This window comes from Ambystoma mexicanum, chromosome 4p (assembly GCF_040938575.1).
Source record: "Ambystoma mexicanum isolate Mex_15411 chromosome 4p, UKY_AmexF1_1, whole genome shotgun sequence".
Classification (NCBI taxonomy): domain Eukaryota; kingdom Metazoa; phylum Chordata; class Amphibia; order Caudata; family Ambystomatidae; genus Ambystoma; species Ambystoma mexicanum.
In genome coordinates, this window is record NC_090927.1 from 158908035 (window position 1) to 158927066 (window position 19032).

At 48.9% G+C, this 19032-nt stretch overlaps 1 protein-coding gene across 1 annotated transcript in view; it reads left to right on the forward strand.

The window, feature by feature from the left end:
• Positions 1-19032, forward strand: part of DRC1 (dynein regulatory complex subunit 1) — a 742360-nt gene that overhangs the window by 293312 nt on the left and 430016 nt on the right. The window contains exons 7-8 of the mRNA XM_069605601.1: positions 16205-16327; positions 16561-16700. Of these exons, the coding sequence (XP_069461702.1) occupies positions 16205-16327; positions 16561-16700 (263 nt within the window). The remainder of the gene's footprint in view (positions 1-16204; positions 16328-16560; positions 16701-19032) is intronic.

Here is a 19032-nt window from a genome sequence, read left to right on the forward strand (position 1 = left end):
GCGCCGCCTTCCACCCCCTCTCGGAGCTAGGTTACCGTCACTTTTGTCTCTTATTCACCTCTTAATCCTAATGGCCATATGCAAAGAAAAAGCAAAGAAAGTCTAAGATGGTCCTTAGTAGACCTACGTGCCCCCCTTTCTACCCTTCCTCGTTCCCTGTCCTAAATTTCCTCCTCCACTCCCTTTATGATCGCTCGCACTCAATACTCACGTGCCCGTCTTGAACCGATAGTCTCCGAAACTGGGTCCGTCCAGGCAGTGTTGCCATCCGCTCAACAGTCAGCCCCGGCTCCGGCGAGCGGTACTCAAAGGGGATTTTTCAACCAGGATCCCGTACCCTCTCTCTGTTGAGTGCGCACCTCTGAGCGTACCGGTCGCCGTTGGCGGGCAGCCTCCCGGAGCCGGCGCACCGTGCGTATCCCTTTTCGACCGGAGATTTTCGTGCCAAAAGGGGACGGTACTGATAGGTTAGGAAAAAAATAATAATAATCACGCTTTCGGGGTCACCACTGAAGGCAAGCGTCCCCAACCAGCACGATCCTCCCCGCAATGAGAGACAATGAAGGACTCTCCCAAGTTGGGAATAAAGCCAAGACAGAGTGCGGGTGAGCTTAAATGGGAGTTTATCAATCAGAATAGGGCATGCAAAGAACTCTGCAAACTCCGAGAGCGCTCTGTCTGACAATAGCAAAGACAGGCGTATATATTTACAAAACATGTCATCAGAACCTACATACTATAAGGGGCACAAGTTCAATGGGATTGGGTGGTGATGACTAGCTATAGGCGCTGCTGCGATGTGGTTGGCCTTGGCTGGAGGACGTCACTGGTCAGCCTCGTGGGTTGGGCTGGGCCTGGCGGGTCGGCTGAGTTCATCCGGGCGGTGTTGTTGTGCCATTGTGGCCAGTGTCAGAGATGAATGTCTTTTCCTGACTTATTTGCCCTAGGCCATGCACACCGCAGTCATTCAGTTATTGCAATATTATCTTCTTTAGTAAATCTTTCAATAGGTTATTCTACAGGTTAATGCAACACAGGAGGAATGCACTTTGTGAGGGGTCTGATGGTCATTCATCAGTGCATGGTTACCAGTGTCCTGTTGACCGGTACCATAGGTCGAGGGGCTAAGTCTCAGGGCATGGGACGGGCGGTACATGCCTCTCTGTCTTGTTAGAAGTCGTTATGAATGGGCTGCTGTATGTTGCCACAGTATTGGGTATCCTAATTGCACAGGGCCATAAGTCTAAGGTGATCCGGTGGGTTGTTGGGTTTAAGAGGGGGCGCCTTTGGATTTGTGTATTCAGGCAGAGGTTTACTGCTATGCTGTAAATAATGCAGGTGGCGGGCCGTGGCCTTGGGTGCTGCAGAGGGGACTACACATTTTTGAAGCGGCTCCAGCCTGGTTGGGGGAGGTGGAGCAGCGCGGCGCGGGCCTCTGCTCTCTTGTTTGGCAGTCTTCGCAGGGTGGGAGGGGGAATGGCCTTGCACATATTCACAAAGGTATCTTCCTCGTGTGTTGCTGACTTTAGGTACAAACATTTGAACACTCTATAATACTCATTTGGATCACTCGAAAGCATACATTTCAACTTTGCTAAATGTCTCTCAAATATAGCCAGTCTGAGCACCTTATTTGTACACTATGTTTTAACAACTACAGCATCTAGTTATATGCATATGCATTTGCAGTAAGTGAGGTAGTAGTGTGGTTGGTGGGGCACAAAGAAAGAGACCCGCCACTGTGCGTGGCCGTAGTGGCACATAAGGGCTTAGACATACACACATGACAGGTGCATTCTCGCGCGTCCTTCACATGAGCCCTCTGTATGATTACACTTGTCTTCCCTTGTACTCTAGCAGCATTAATTAGGTTATGGCGCGGGACCGTCGAGTGTAAGCTTTTCAATGATACATATAACGAATAGTCCCCCGGAACGCTTTTTATTATTTGCACACAACTGCAGGGGTGTGGGTCCTTCATTGCTGGTGTCATGTGAACATGCGTTCTACCATAATTACACATTTTTACAGGTTTCTTTAATAGAAGAAGTTTTGTGAAGAGAATGCGCGTATTACAAGTAGTTTTGGCATTAGTATTTGGGGACTTTTCTGCTTTCATCCGATGACCATTTTACAGTTCTCTCCATAACCCAGGCCTCGCTGGCCGGATCATGCTGGGAGCAGTGATACACTGCGGAAGGTGAAATGTTACAGTGTTAGTATCTTACGCTAGCTCATGTCCGTCTTGTTCGTGGGAACGGGCTCACAGCGGATCTGCCAGGGCGCTGCGGCAACAGGGATAATTGAAACTCTCCGAGGGTGGGGGCCGCGCTACAGTGCGCTGAGCTCACACCATCTTTATTTGACAAAATGGTTTCTGAGGCCTAGCTAAATTCAATACGTGGTGGCAATGTCTTCAGCAGGTGAGCCCTCCACCACCTGGGCCCTGGTGGTATGAGGGGACGCCCAATGAGACATGGCCCTCTCCTGGGGAAGGGATGTAGGCAAGGGGGGTCTCTTGGACCAACCCTCCCCTACAAACCCAAATCCTCCCCTATCCCTCAGAAGCATCAGAGTCACCATTTTCACTCTCGGTGTGTTATAACCCCAGATATATCTACATAGCTGTCCTGTGACTTCTAGAAAGAACCTCTTTGGGAGCTGTTTTGGGTTGACTGTAAACAAGTATAGCAGTCGGGGAGAACATTCCTTTTAATAGATGTCATTCGACTGTACCACATCAGAATAAGGGGGTCCCACCTTTTCAGGTCTGCCATCAGTCGTGTGCGGAATGGGTCATAGTTGGCCGAAATCATCTCCCCAAAGTCTCTAGTCACTTAGATGCCCAAGTACATTATGCCCCTGTCGTCCACTCTCATGCCCTGGTATCGTTTCTTGGAATCGAGAAGGGGCTGGGCTTAAGAATCGGCATAATGCATGATTTCCCTACATTAATTTTTAGCCCAGAGAGGTTGCCATGTTCCGTAATATGCTTCATGAGCGCCGGAAGTGAGTGCTGGACATTGGTAAGGTATCTCAATATATCATCAGCAAGAACCGATAGCTTTCACTTGATCTTCCCACCGCTTATGCCCCTGATCTGCTCATTGGAACGGATCGCAATCGCCAGCGGCTCCATTGTTAAGTCATAAAGTAGCAGGGAGAGGGGGCACCCCTATCTCGTTCCTCTGGTCAGAGCAAAGACCTGCGAGAGACCCCCATTGACACCAACTCTGGCCCTGGGCTTATTAAAGAGCTCCTCTCCCCATCTCAGGAAGTTTGGGCCGAATCCAATCTTCTCAAGGACCTTCACCATGAAGGGCCATTCGACTCTGTCGAAGGCCTTCTCAGAATCTAGCGACACCAAGAAAGTGTCCAAGTCGCCAGCCTGTGCACCATGGATCAAATTCATAGTCTTTTGAATGTTGTCAGAGCCCTGTCTCCCTTTTATGAAGCCCTCCTGGTCTCCATGTACAAATTTTTGTATTTTCCCCTCTAGTCTAGTTCCCATGATTTTCGCCAGAATCTTCATGTCACTGTTAAGAAGGGAAATGGGTCTGTAAGAGGAGCACATACTTGGGTCCTTCCCCCCTTTTGGAATAGCACAGCCTCCCCCTGTAGACATGCGTTTTACACCTTCACTAAGCATGCGGCCAACAGTGTCCTGTACAGCTTATAAAATTGGATGGTAAAGCCACCTTCCCCCGGGGCTGTCCTTGCCTTCATACCCTTAATGGCCATCAAGACTTCTTCCACACTTATAGGGCGCTCAAGGTCCTCCCTTCCATCTTGTGGAAGCCCTGGGACGAGTAGAGCCCTCAGCAAAGCATCTATTTGTGACTCCTCCCCCTTCCGCTCCGACATGTAGAGGTTGCTATAGAACTTTGCAAATTCACTACCAATAGCCTTGGGGTCGAAGACAGATCCACCCTCCTCTGCCCTTATAGCCCCTATCATTCTCCTCTTCCTCTCTTCCCTCAATGTCAATGCGAGGATCTTGTCCGCTTTATGTCATGATCTCTGCTTCCAAAAGGTCAGGGTTTTCCCAACTCCCTTGGAAGCAGATCCATAACCCAGGTTCCGAGTGCCAACCAGTCCCAATTGGGACCTTTTGGACCCAGTCCTGGCGCCAGTGGCACCAGGCTCATAAATATGCCCAGTCCCAGCGCTGGAAGCGCCGGGCTCATAATGCTTGGGTGGACTTACCTTCAGCAGACCATGCTGCTTACTTGCCTGCCAGTTGAGCCTCTGATCCTCTTCTGTTTGGAACTACTTTTCCTGTTGGGTGGGGCTGGAGCCACTCCCTAGATTCAGAACACTGGAACTCTTCTGGAAGGCAGGAACTCTTTTCTTACCAGGAACTCTTTTCTTACTTAGGCGTGGCTGTGGAAGGAGACACCTAAGCACTACAGGAGGCTATTTAAACCACACCCGGTGGATGAATCTTGCTTTGCGTTATTCTGCAACCTCTGCAGCAGAACGCTCATCGTGTCTTCTGCATCCGGTCCTGGGCCTAAGGAAAAAGGCTTACCATCCTGAATCCAGTCTTCAGCAACACCTATAAAGACAAGAAAGAACAGGTTAGCATTCCGGCATCTGAAAGGCAAAGGCTTACCATCCTGAATCCAGTCTTCAGCAACACCTATAAAGACAAGAAAGAACAGGTTAGCATTCCGGCATCTGAAAGGCAAGTTTACCAACTCTTCGCACGCTCCGGAGGCCTTCGGCGCTGCATCCCGCATCTGAAAGACAAAACAAGGTGCGTTTAAAGACATTGGGGAACTTTAATACTCACGTGCCATTACTCCTTTCCACATCTAATCCAGTGGGTATTCCGGCACCCTGCAGCCGCTCCGAACTCGTACCTGCAAAATAAAAAGACAGTTAGAGCGCATAGTGAAGCAGGCAACATGCGCTTACTTACGTGCTTCCAGGCGCTTCTATTCATCACACGGGCTCCATCTTCAACTCACTTCAGCCCGTCATCCGCCATCGCCGGAACCCTGCAAAACAAGAGACATCATTACTAAAGACTTTAAAGACATTTGAATGATTCGAAACTTACCGTTCGTGCAGTAAACGACGGACAGCAGTCCTCTGAAGTCAAGAGGCCTGCGCTACCTATCCAGTGAAGAAACTGGTTACAGCACCCTGCCCCGAGGCAGATGGAGAGCTCGGCATTCACTTACCTAAGGTGAGAGCATTAACCTTTGGGGGTCTACAGGAGAGGAGAAGAGGAAAGAGATAGGGACACCCCAATAACCCCAGTTCATTAACCCCATATTTTCTATCTGCAGACATCTTACTCTACACGTCAGGCATACAGTGCACAGAGGTCCAGCCCAAAGAGCCAACCGGGTGCTACACATCACCTTTGAAGATACAGTAGTCGCCCAGTCAAGACCGGCGCCTCTGCGAGAATCAGGTGAGCGTTACAGAACGCAAAGCCTACCGCAAAACTCTCGCCCAGGCGCTATGGAAACCTCGGATACTGACCCCCTAGCCCGGTTACTTGGGGAACTAAGGGCAGAAGTGCATGCAGCTCGTCAGGAAACGAATGCTCTAAGAAGGGAACTAATTATTTCCAAGGAGAGAACAGACAATCTTGCTAGACAAGTGCTACAGTCACAAGCCGGACAGACCCCGTTACCCGCATCAGGGGCAAATCTTCCTTCAACATCCTCTATGAATCCAGTGCAGATCAACCTACCTGGGAATGTACCTCTGGCTCCGCCCGAACGATTTTCTGGTGACCCAAAGAGGTTTGCAGTATTTATCAATCAGTGCCGGTTGCACTTCTTATGCCGGCCAGCAGCCTTTCCAACTGATCAAGCAAAAGTAGCTTTTGTACTTTCGTACCTTAGTGGCAATGCGGCAGACTGGTCGATCCCTCTAGTTAATCAAGATGATCCGGTTCTCCATGATTTTCAAGCCTTTCAGCTTAGTATGGAAAAACTGTTCGCAAGACATTCACAGGGGCAGGCCTTGGACAATGAGCTTCTTTCGTTGCAACAGGGTAATCAAGACCTTTTGGCTTATATTGCATCTTTCAATAGACTAATAGTGGAAACTCAATGGCCTGAGGACAAAAGGATTACGCTGTTTTATAGAGGTCTACGTGGACAGCTCAAAGACGTTTTAGCCCAAGTAGTGAATCCCCCACAAGACTGTTCGGATTATATAGACTTGGTCGTTCAAATAGATCACAGGCTGCAGAACAGGAAGGCCGATCGTTCCAAGTTTGATGCTCGAGTATTTTCCAAACCGCCAACTCCTTCCAAAGGAGTAGACTCCGGGGAACCCATGCAAATAGGGGGTCTGAAAGGTCCTCTAACACAAAGGGAGCGGGAAAGGAGGAAACAGTTGCAATTATGCCTATATTGCGGAAACTCAGGGCACTTTCTTCGAGACTGTCCGGTGAAACCTGCCAAGAAGGCAGTAGGAGCTGCAGTTACCAAAGTTACAAACTCTGAGCAGGGAAACGACCTCGCTCGACAAGAATAGAGGTCCTCTTGCCGAGCGTGAAAACCAGTTCCGTGACCTCGCATTTCGTGATACCTATGGTCCTCATTAGCCCTGATAATCCGGATCGATTACATGCAATTGAAGCTTACGTCGACAGCGGTGCCATCGGCAATTATGTGGATCATGAAATGGTTTTGAGGATGAATCTAACTCTTTGTCCCAAGGCTGTAAAGGACGTCATTACTACGGTGGATGGTACGGAGATAGCCTCCGGGCCAGTAACGCATACCACTCAAGAGGTGACGCTAGTAAGTCAAGATGGACACCATGAGAAGATCGTGTTCGATGTGATCAAGGCCCCTCAGTTTCAGATTATTCTAGGAATACCTTGGTTAGAGAAACACAATCCTCTGATCGATTGGCGAGCAAGAACGGTCCAGTTTCCAGAATGTGTCTCTACTTGTCACCCTCCACCTGGTGTTGCACTGGCCGCAATTTCTTCAGAGACTCCCCAGTTACCTCCCGAATACCTAGAATACCAAGATGTTTTCCGGAAGGATCAGGCTAACTCTCTACCTCCTCATAGGTCTTATGACTGCCAGATAGACCTGATACCTGGATCTACTCCTCCTTGTAGTAGAATTTATGCCCTCACCGAGCCTGAGAACCTTCACCTTCGACAATACCTGGATCAATACCTGGCAAATGGGTTTATTCGTCCTTCCAAGTCCCCTGCTTCTTCAGCTTTGTTCTTTGTTCCAAAAAAGGAAGGAGACCTTAGAACTTGTATCGATTATCGCTCCCTGAACCAGATCACCGTTAAGAATAGATATCCGTTACCTTTGATCCCTGAACTCCTGGACCAAGTCAGAAAAGCATGCATATATACAAAGCTGGATCTTAGAGGAGCTTACCACTTGGTACGAGTAAAAGAGGGCGATGAATGGAAGACGGCCTTCCGCACCAAGTATGGGCTATTTGAATATCAGGTCATGCCCTTCGGACTTTGCAATGCCCCGGCCGCCTTTCAATATTTTATGAACGATGTCCTCAGAGAGCTCATAGATGTATGTGTTGTTGTTTACATTGACGACATCCTCGTTTATTCTTCATCGGAATCTGAACATCGGAAACACGTGAAAATGGTCCTCGAAAGATTGCGTCAACACAAACTTTTCGCTAAGTTGGAAAAATGTGTTTTCAACGTGACTGAAGTTGAATTCTTGGGATTCATATTATCACCTGGCGGAGTGCGTATGGATTCAAAGAAGGTCGATGCAGTTCTCAAATGGCCATCACCATCCTCCGTAAAAGGTGTGCAAAGCATGTTAGGCTTCGCTAACTTTTATCGCAGGTTTATCCCCGAATTCTCTCGAATAGTCCAGCCCATCACTGCCTTGTTAAAGAAAAACAAACGTTTTGAATGGTCTACCGAGGCGGAACAAGCTTTCCAGGATTTGAAGACTAAATTTATCTCTGCACCAATCTTAAAACACCCTCGCCCCGAACTCCCCTACATCGTGGAAACTGATGCTTCAAGCCTTGCCATGGGGGCAGTTCTATCAACAAAGGACCCGGTAACCAATCAGTTGCATCCCGTGGCATTTTGGTCCCGCAAATTCTCGCCTCCTGAAATCAATTACACGATTAATGACAAGGAACTTCTGGCTATCAAGTCTGCCTTTAAGGCTTGGCGGCATTATCTGCTGGGGGCCCGACACACCGTTACTGTGATTACGGATCACCGAAACCTGCAATATTTGAAGACCGCAAAAGCCCAATCCTCTAGACAACTCCGTTGGGCATTATTCTTTGCCGAGTTTGACTTCATAATTACCTATCGACCTGGTACAAAGAACGGTAAAGCCGATGCCCTTTCTCGGATGGGAGTGGAAGAACACTTGGTCAACCCTAAACCTGTACCAATCATTCCCGAACAAAGAATTCTGGGTGTAATCGCCACAGAATCCATAGAGGAAGTTAAGGATAAAGCCAGGCAACTTGTAACTCCAGCAGACATACAGAATTGGCATCTGCAGGGAAAGGACTTTGCAGTAAAGGACAACTTATTGTATTTCCAAGAACGATTATACCTACCCAGCACAGATTTACAGAAAAAAGTAATCTCTTGTTATCACGACTCTTTAATGGAAGGTCATCCCGGTATAGCCAAGACCTCAGAAAAGATCAAGCGCTACTTCTGGTGGCCGTCTTGGAAAAAAGATATCAGAGACTTTATAATGTCCTGTGGAGTATGCGCCCAAAACAAGAGTCAAAAGGAAAGACCAGCAGGCCTCTTACGCCCTATTGACATCCCACCTCGCCCTTGGCATACGCTTTCTATGGACTTCATCACCGATCTACCTCCATGCTCCGGATACAATACGATTCTAGTAATCGTGGACTTATTCTCCAAGATGGCGCATTTCATTCCGCTCAAAGGCTTGCCAACAGCAGCAACTCTGGCCCGAGAATTTCTCGAAAACATCGTCCGACTGCACGGTTTTCCTTCGGTTCTAATTTCGGATCGAGGTAGTCAATTTATTTCTCATTTTTGGCGAAGTTGCTGTCGGTCGGCTCAAATTGATGTGAGACTATCGACCAGTCACCACCCTCAGACCGACGGACAAACCGAGAGGACCAATCAAACTCTGGAACAGTATTTACGCTGCATGCTGCAACAAACTGAAAAAACTTGGAAAGATATCCTTTGGATAGCCGAGTATGCCTACAATAACTCTGTCCATTCGGGAACTGGGAAAACCCCGTTTTTTCTTTTGTACGGCAGTCACCCTCGAACCTCGGAGTTGGATCCCCTCCAAGATCTTGAAACACCAGCAGTAGACTACCTGCATTCTACAATCACCCAAGCCTTTAAGGAAGCTGTTTCTCACCTTCAAAGGGCTAAAGAACAATACAAGAAAGGAGCAGATCAACATCGGAAGGAAGCCCATCACTATCAAGTAGGGGATCAAGTCTGGTTATCCACCAAATATCTATCTCTAAAAGGGCCACGCACATTCAACCCAAGATACCTTGGTCCCTATTCCATCACTACCATAGTAAACCCAGTAGCGGTCAAGTTGGACTTGCCCCCGCACATGAAGATACATCCGGTCTTCCACGTCTCTCTATTAAAACCCGTGCAACCTCAAACCCGACTAACCAAATCTCCAAAACCTATCCTAGTGGATGGAGAACTCGAGTTTGAAGTCAAAAGCATTCTGGACTCCAAGATCTCCAAATATAAACTATTCTACCTAATTGACTGGAAAGGCTACGGCCCCCAAGAGAGATCCTGGGAACCTGCTGAATATGTCCACGCTCCTCGCCTAATCAAAAGATTTCACCGAACATTTCCTGACAAGCCAAAACCCCCGGAGAAGCCCGGTTTGGGAGGGGCCTTGAGGGGGGGTACTGTCATGATCTCTGCTTCCAAAAGGTCAGGGTTTTCCCAACTCCCTTGGAAGCAGATCCATAACCCAGGTTCCGAGTGCCAACCAGTCCCAATTGGGACCTTTTGGACCCAGTCCTGGCGCCAGTGGCACCAGGCTCATAAATATGCCCAGTCCCAGCGCTGGAAGCGCCGGGCTCATAATGCTTGGGTGGACTTACCTTCAGCAGACCATGCTACTTACTTGCCTGCCAGTTGAGCCTCTGATCCTCTTCTGTTTGGAACTACTTTTCCTGTTGGGTGGGGCTGGAGCCACTCCCTAGATTCAGAACACTGGAACTCTTCTGGAAGGCAGGAACTCTTTTCTTACCAGGAACTCTTTTCTTACTTAGGCGTGGCTGTGGAAGGAGACACCTAAGCACTACAGGAGGCTATTTAAACCACACCCGGTGGATGAATCTTGCTTTGCGTTATTCTGCAACCTCTGCAGCAGAACGCTCATCGTGTCTTCTGCATCCGGTCCTGGGCCTAAGGAAAAAGGCTTACCATCCTGAATCCAGTCTTCAGCAACACCTATAAAGACAAGAAAGAACAGGTTAGCATTCCGGCATCTGAAAGGCAAAGGCTTACCATCCTGAATCCAGTCTTCAGCAACACCTATAAAGACAAGAAAGCCCGTGCAGGTTAGCATTCCGGCATCTGAAAGGCAAGTTTACCAACTCTTCGCACGCTCCGGAGGCCTTCGGCGCTGCATCCCGCATCTGAAAGACAAAACAAGGTGCGTTTAAAGACATTGGGGAACTTTAATACTCACGTGCCATTACTCCTTTCCACATCTAATCCAGTGGGTATTCCGGCACCCTGCAGCCGCTCCGAACTCGTACCTGCAAAATAAAAAGACAGTTAGAGCGCATAGTGAAGCAGGCAACATGCGCTTACTTACGTGCTTCCAGGCGCTTCTATTCATCACACGGGCTCCATCTTCAACTCACTTCAGCCCGTCATCCGCCATCGCCGGAACCCTGCAAAACAAGAGACATCATTACTAAAGACTTTAAAGACATTTGAATGACTCGAAACTTACCGTTCGTGCAGTAAACGACGGACTGCAGTCCTCTGAAGTCAAGAGGCCTGCGCTACCTATCCAGTGAAGAAACTGGTTACAGCACCCTGCCCCGAGGCAGATGGAGAGCTCGGCATTCACTTACCTAAGGTGAGAGCGTTAACCTTTGGGGGTCTACAGGAGAGGAGAAGAGGAAAGAGATAGGGACACCCCAATAACCCCAGTTCATTAACCCCATATTTTCTATCTGCAGACATCTTACTCTACACGTCAGGCATACAGTGCACAGAGGTCCAGCCCAAAGAGCCAACCGGGTGCTACACATCACCTTTGAAGATACGGTAGTCGCCCAGTCAAGACCGGCGCCTCTGCGAGAATCAGGTGAGCGTTACACTTTATCCCCCTTCTCATGGTATTTCAGTTTCAGGAACCGAAGCTTCTTCTCCGTGTCTTGGGTCATAATGGCTTTCAACTGAGGATTATAGAGCTGGAGATCCTTTGCTTCTAGCAGAGAGATATAGTTTCCCCAGCCACCCCCCGGCTGTAGCTGCGCTATTTTATGCCGTAGTATGCTTTCCTTCTTTTGCCTCTCTTTTTTCTTTTTGTAGCCTATCCTGATCTACACCCCCCATAAGTATTACTTAATTCCCACAAGTAGCTCTTGTTGCGCCTCCCTATCTTTTAGTAAGAAATCGTTACACCTCCAGTCACCTCCCGAGTCCCCCCAATCTGTGTCGAGCGATAATCTATCCATATCGTGATCAGACCATGGGATTGGGGTGACCGGAGACTCCAGCAACTGCGTTTTCATGGTTGCATTGACCATGATTAGGTCAATGTGAGATAATGAACTGTGGACCGCCGAGTAAAAAGTTAATTGCCTGTCCCCTTCCAGGGTGGGCGACAGGGAATCAACCAGGCCCAAAACCTCATTTATTTGTCTAAAGTGTTCCAAATTCCGTGCCCTTCCCCTCATCGCCAGTCCCATCCCTATCCTCCTGCGATGGTTCTCCGGGTCTAGCACCATATTGAAGTCCCCTCCAACCATCAACCGACTCTCCGTCATCCCAATCAACTTGTTCCGGACCCCCTCCCAGAAATCACCTTGAGCCACATTTGGAGCGTAGATCGAGCCCAGTGTGAGGCGGATGTTACGCCACAGACCCTTCACAAACACAAATCTTCCAGTGGCTTCAGCGAAGACCGATTCCACAACAACATGAGCACTTCTCCCACCTCCCGGGATCGCAGTCAGGGCACCTTTGCCCGATGCCAAAGCATTTCCTGAAGGCATCTAATTTTGCCTGCTGGATTTCACAGAGCACCATCAACCTCTTATTTGGTGAGTTGAGGCCTCGCGTGTTGAGTGAGCCAACGCTCATCTCACCCGATCCAGACATTACTCCGCTGTCGGACCACCACATGACTCCCCCTCCCCCAAGACATTTCCCTTGCTAGGGTCTCCATCTCCGGAGCCCGTGCAACCTTTAACAAACCTTGACACCTTGTTCTCTGAACTTTGCACAACAGACCCAACTCCCCCTTTCCCTTCCCGCCCCCTCGCCCCCTTGGCATCCAACCCCACCCAGATTTGTCACCTTAGACGGGATCAAATCACCAGTGGTCCTCCAAAGCCTCAGACCCGCTATTAATCATGCACTTTTCCCTGAGCTCCCCCTCTCAAAATGCCTCCAATCACCTCCCTCCCCCCTTATCGTCACTTCTCCTCTTTTTCTCTGCCAACAACCTGCCCCACAGGCCACACCACTCTTTCCTTACATAGCAAAGCGACCCAGAGACACCCGTCTTCTAATTACTCATCGGTTTCCCCTTCCCCCTGCGGGAGTATTGAGCTTTCTAAACCTCTGTGACTTGGGGATCTTCTGTCTGTCGTTTAGTTGGCTATTGCTGCATGCTCCTTCCATTACTTCGCCCGGCCCCTTGGGAGGGGCTGAGAGTCCCCCATGAGTTCAGTGATCGTCCTTTGAATGTCATCTTCCGTTATCAGTCTGTAGGAGCAGCCCTCATGCTCAAAGGATATTGAAAAAGGGAAACCCCATCGGCATCTCACCCCATTGTCAGTGAGCCATTTCGTCAGGGGTCCACATTGCTTCCTTCTAACCAATGTAAAAGCTGACAGATCCTGGTAGATAGCCACCCTTGCGGACCCATAGGTCACTGGTCCCGCCTTTCCTACCTTCTCAAGTATCCTTACCTTTTCAGGGAAGTTGTGGAACCTCGCCAACACCGTTCTCCACCCCCCCCGTTCCACCTCCTGCTCTGTGCGCTCGGTCTATCGTGGGCTCATCAATTGCATCTGAGCCGAACAGGATTCTCAGTACCTCCATGATCGACCTCTTTATATCCCCCTCGGTTAACCCCTTTCTTTCCGGAAACCAAAGAAACAGAGGTTGTTACTTTGCTCCCTGTTTACAAAGTCGTCCATTTTTAATTTCACTTTGTTCTCTCTCCTTTCCAGTTCCCAGAGCCTCATGTCCATCCGTGTTTCCAGTGTATCAAGTGAAGTTTGATTGTTCTCCAGTCTTTGAACCCTCTCATCGATGGAGTCTATTCTCTTGTCCATATTGTCTAGCCTGAGGCCCAGTGCTGAGGGCATTCCCCTTATTTCCTCCATCAGTGCGGCTATGTCTTTCTTGGTGTACACTGAGTCCTCCTCCATTGCACTGGCCTGGGTGGGCAAGGTCTGGGGGGCACTGGCTGCAGGAGTTTATAATTGGAACTTCTCAAGACATTTCTCCAACTCATTTATCTTCAGGCTCTCAGCGCTATCAGTTGTCTCCTCAGTGGCCGGCCCGTCCCTCTCTTTCCTGGTCCAATGTTCTGTTTAGTTGCTGCACAGTTCTGTTCCTGGCCCCCTCACACCCTGCTTCATTCGGACGGGTGGGCTAAGTCTAGGGAGGACCAGTCTGGACCTTTCGCTCCTTTCTACAGTCGGTCCCCCTCTGCTGTCTCCCCGAAGCTCAGTGGTTCTCTCTCCGGGGTCCTTTTTGTGGGTATTTCTCCCCCTTGCTGCCTGCCACTCAAGCGTTCTCCCTTCCTCGTCACCCGGCATGCTTCTGTGGCAAATTCCGGGTGGGTTGTGGCATAGTGGGCACATGCCCCTCTTTCAACGGAGGCGGCCCTCACCTCACCAACTATGTCCTGCCCTGATCTCACCTATCCCCGGCGTCGTCTTTTCTTTTTAGGGGGGTGCAGGGCTGTGCCGCTCCCAACTTCCAAGCCGTATGTGCCCTAGACGGCTGCCCCAGGTCCCGAATTCCCCTGGGCCCTTTACACTGTGCTCAGTGGTGGCCCTTCACCTCTTCTCGTCCTCCTCCTCTTACCCTGTTCACCAGTCTTCTATCTCCTGGGACGGAGTGGTACAGGGGGGTCCTCCAATCCCACCTCGCTCTGGGTCTCACATGTGCACTCTCCTGTCCTTCCGGCCTACAAGAGTAGCTTGATCTCCTTACTTATATGCCACTCTCCTCATAGGGTTCGTGTGGTCTCTTCCGGGGGTCCCCGTTCCGCTTCGTTCACTTTTTGTCTCCTCTGGTGTTGTCCCTGACACCTCTGGACAGGTTGTGGCCCCTTGTTTCAGCTTCGGCAGTGTTTTCTCAGGTTGGAAGTCTAAGTCCAGGGAGGTGCGGCCTTGTTTACTGCCCACATGGATTTTTGCGTCTATTGGGCGGGTAGGCTAAGACCCCTCGGGGTGAGGGCCAGGTTCTTTCCTCCTGTGTGGTCGCTAGTTGTCCCCCAATGTCCTCTGGAGGCTCTGTGTTGCTGCTTCAGGGCTCTTTATTTGTGCTTTTCCTTCCCCTCTAATCTTCTGTGTGGACACAGGTTCTCACCAACCCCAGATACAAGCCTTCCATTGGCCTAGGTGGAGTAGCAAGGAGGGCACACACCCATCTTGATGTCGAGGGGGCCCACACCTCACCACCCGTTCCCCCTGCTGTTGTTGTGGGCTCTGGCGCCCTCTCCTCCCCCTCAGGGCTTTGGGGCCTTTCTCAGGCGGCCCCCTCCCTGAGCCTACCTCCACTTGGTCCTCTCCATGGCAGCAGGACAAGTCTAGGTCTGCTCTGCACTCACCTCCCCACCGGGGGGGTGGGGGTGGGCCCGTGAGCCCACCAACTTCCTCTGCTCACTGCCTCTCCTTCCGCTCACCAGGTCTTCGAGGGGTCGCAGCGGGGGCCCCGTGTCCTACCCCACCGTCAGCTAGGCCGGTACCTCTTCACGGGCTATGGTCCTCCCGGGGCTCACTCCTTTCCCCAAAGCGTGCGGGGCATGTGGGCAGGCGCTCCCTCATCCCTGCCTGTGTGGCACCTGGCGGTCCCCCCGGTCCTCTTGCTGGGGCTGCCTTGGCTGCGTGCCCCCTGGCTCGTCGCACTCACCATCCATTTACAGAGCTGGGGGACACCAAAGCGATGCAACGTCTCCTCCAGGGCATAGCGTACTTACGGTGTGATCCGGGGCCTGGGCCCTCTCCTCTGGGAGCCGCCTGAGTCTCCTGCTCTGTGTATGCGACCTGCAGCCGATTCCTAAGTTTCGCCTCCACACAGCTAACTTTGCCATTCTGACACCAATTCTCAGCAAACTTGGGGCGGAGGTCCCCCAGGCCAACAGGAGCGAGTGCCAATCCTGTTATCAGCTCCTGATGGGGCACAAGGGGGGTGCTCAGTTACCCTTTCTGACTCTGGGCTCGGGAGCAGGCATAGCGGCTATCTGTCTGCCATGCGCTCCCTGGTGGCCAATCCGTCTAATTCCACTTTAAATCTTTAAGTGGTTGCAGATAGGACTGTCCACTGTATAGATTGTCTTTGCACATGTACATTATCTACTGCACTAGGGTACAAACTAAAACATTTTAAAATATAGTAATGATTATGAAATTTAAAAAGGCACTTCAATGAATGCGATGTTCATACACCATAGGTCAATAGTCCTTTTTAAAAGAAACGAAATTAAAAAATGATTTAGAAAGACCGCTCTGTGACCGGTGTTGGGCGAGGCAGTCTGGGTTTTTGCTTTTTGCAGGCAGCCCAAAATTGGGCAAAAAAATCAGTCTTTTTGTTGGGCGACCTACAAGAAGCAAAATGATCACATAGAACCTTTTAATATTTACGACAAGTTTTAATGATGCCAGACGTTTAGCACAATGCTCGATGTTTCTCGACCTTCTTTCACTCTGACCTGGCTCGGCAAACGTTGTCAATCACTGTACTGCAAGTATGTGGAAATTCTCTTTGTCTGAATCACCTATTGTTCACCCCTCCTGTCAGCTGGAGTACCTTTTGAGTCGCATGAAGAAAATGGAGGAGTATGAGCAGCAACTGAAGCAGGTGTATGCGGAGGATGCTGAGGACTACAGCATCATTAAGATTAGACTAGAGACGGATGTGCAGGTTTGTGAATATGAAGATGTCATGGGTCAGTGGCGTGTCCTGAAGGAGAGGGGAGATTGTTTTTACCTTATACACAATTGATTTGCAAGTTTAGACGTGTTCTTGAACAGCTTGATGAAGGCTGTGTTCAATCCATATCAATAAGAATGGTGGGGTGAAGGTGCTCTTTTGAACTTATGCAATATATATATATATGCTAATATGAATCACTAAGCAATGACTTTGTATAACAGATACTGGAACAGCAGCTTCAGCAAATGAAAGCGGTGTACCAGCTGAACCAGGAGAAGCTGGACTACAACTTCCAAGTGCTCAAAAAACGAGATGAGGAAAATGGCTACACCAAATCCCAGCAAAAGAGGAAGATCACCCGGTAATATCCCTGTTTCCCAAATGCTGCCTCCTGATTGAGGAATTCACTGTTTCCTGAGAAAGAGCAAGGTATGCTCTGACATTCAGACCCACATTCCTGGGCAATCTCCCACAGGGGAAAAGGTCAGAGCAGTTTATGCACAGCACAAAAGATTGTTTCAGAAGTTAACCAATGGATATGTGAATCGGGGGATTCTCTCCCCACAGTATATCTCAAATCTTTTTTCACATGTTTATAGCTGTGTCTAAGGTGTGATTCAGCATGTGCTCAAGGCCCCCTCCTAAATATTGACTCTTGCTTCTATCATGCCTTTTCTTAACTCGAGGAGACTTGTTGTTTGCAGCAGAACATACTTGAGTACTATGATAAAGGTTCAATGAGGTCCGACTCTTCTTGGATGTAGGGTAAGTCCTTTTATTTTGCATTTAGGAAGACAACTGCAGTATGACCTCTCTCATTGAGATCTGCCTCCGACTGTCCACACCTTCCAATTCCACTCCTCTCCTCCAACCAGTAACATTCTAACTGAAATTATAGACCACAGTGTGCTCCTACTAATAAGAACTAAATGCAACTTCTCTTGTATAACTGTATAACAAGTACCACCTATTATTTATTTTCCCTTATACTTTTGTTTACATGTTGAGTCTTTTCTAGATGCACATACTTGGAAGTTTACATCCTGTAAGGATGCACATCTATAAAAAAAACACCAGTACTGGATCTGCAGTTACAGGCTCCTAACTCTGGCTTCTCTACATGTCTGATGACTTCCCCACACTGTGGGCTTGTTGATCTAGGTGGGTTCCCAATACAGGCAAGAGGGTTCTATGTTACTTTACCAATGGTTGTTTTTTCAATGGTATTTTTGCGGCCAAAAATCCATCAAAAAAACTCATTTAAATGTTTTGGGTATCGGCCCAAGCCCCAAATTTCCCTATATTGTTACACCAAACCCAAGCCCCTACGAAGCCCTTTTATACCCTTACCCAGCCCATTCATTGTGTTTTTCCGATGGATTTTTGGCGGCAAAAATTCAATCGAAAAAATGATGGTCGGTAAAGTGACATAGAACCCACTTGCCTGCCTCATTTTCCTCCCAAGGGCATGGCTTTCCCTTAACTGCTCAATCAATGCTCCAGTTCACGAGTGGAGTAAATGTAAGCAGCCCTGTTGTTTTGCCTGTATTGGGAACCCACTAAAAAACGACAGTCGGCAAAAGGACGCTATACGGGCAAGAGAAGGGCAAAGTAATTAGCACTTGAATTCATGAAATGTGAACACAGCAGTATAGTTTGTAGGAACTGTACGAAATGACCGAAAAAAAGATCTGATTTTACAAAAAGTCTGAAAAATGCTACCAACAAAGGTTCGAACACCAAACGTTCGAACCTTTGGTGGCATGCATTTTAGGTTAATAAAAAATAAAAAAGACTCCAGGGCTGCGGGGGTGTCCCCCGCAAAACACCCCACTCACTATACTTTAGAGTATAGTGAGCAGGCGTTGCGGGGGAAAACCCTGCGGCACTGGTTCCCGATCACAGAAGTGAAAGGGAACTGGTGCCGCAGGGACACAGCGCGTCTTCAAAGGTAAGTACCGTGGGGGTACGTTGGGGGTGTGGATGAGGATGTGGGTGTGTTGTGGGTGGGGGTGTGGGTTTGTAGGGATTTTTAATGTATGTTCGCATGGGAAATGTACAAACCTTTTGTGGTTCGTACATTTCTCATGCAAATTGTTCCATCGCAGACTTTTCCGGGACGGAAAAATCACGCAGATCCTAGTTTGTATACTTTACATCTGTTAAAGGTAGGTAAATATTGTATTTGCAGTTATTTGTAAGGTCAGTTGTAGAAAGTTCCAAGTCCTAAAGTTAAATAATTATCTCCCACACACTAGTGTTATGGTCAAATATGTGGTCAGAAGTGGTTTAACTGGACTTAAGTGTTTCCTTACAAAGAGAAAGTGGGGCTTAACCGGGCTTGCTGCAGTTAGTAACCATTGGGTATATAATATACCCACTGCCTGCTCAGCGATAAATGCAGGATTATCTCAGGATGCAGGTTTAGTAGCTTAGGCGGTATGTGATTGGGTGAGCATCCAACTGTGAGGATGCTGCTCCGGGCCTAACTGGTGTGAAGGACATCCACGGTCAGGATTCTTTGCCCTTTTTCAGACGACTGAGAAACTGTCAAACACTCATGTCCTTTGTGGTTGATGCTCGTCTTGGAGGAACTGCCAAATGCTAGGGTACTTTGAGGTTTAGGGATTTGTAGGGTTTTCTGACCTACCGTGTCAGGTGCATCATTCCAGTTCTTATTGGGTTGTCATTTT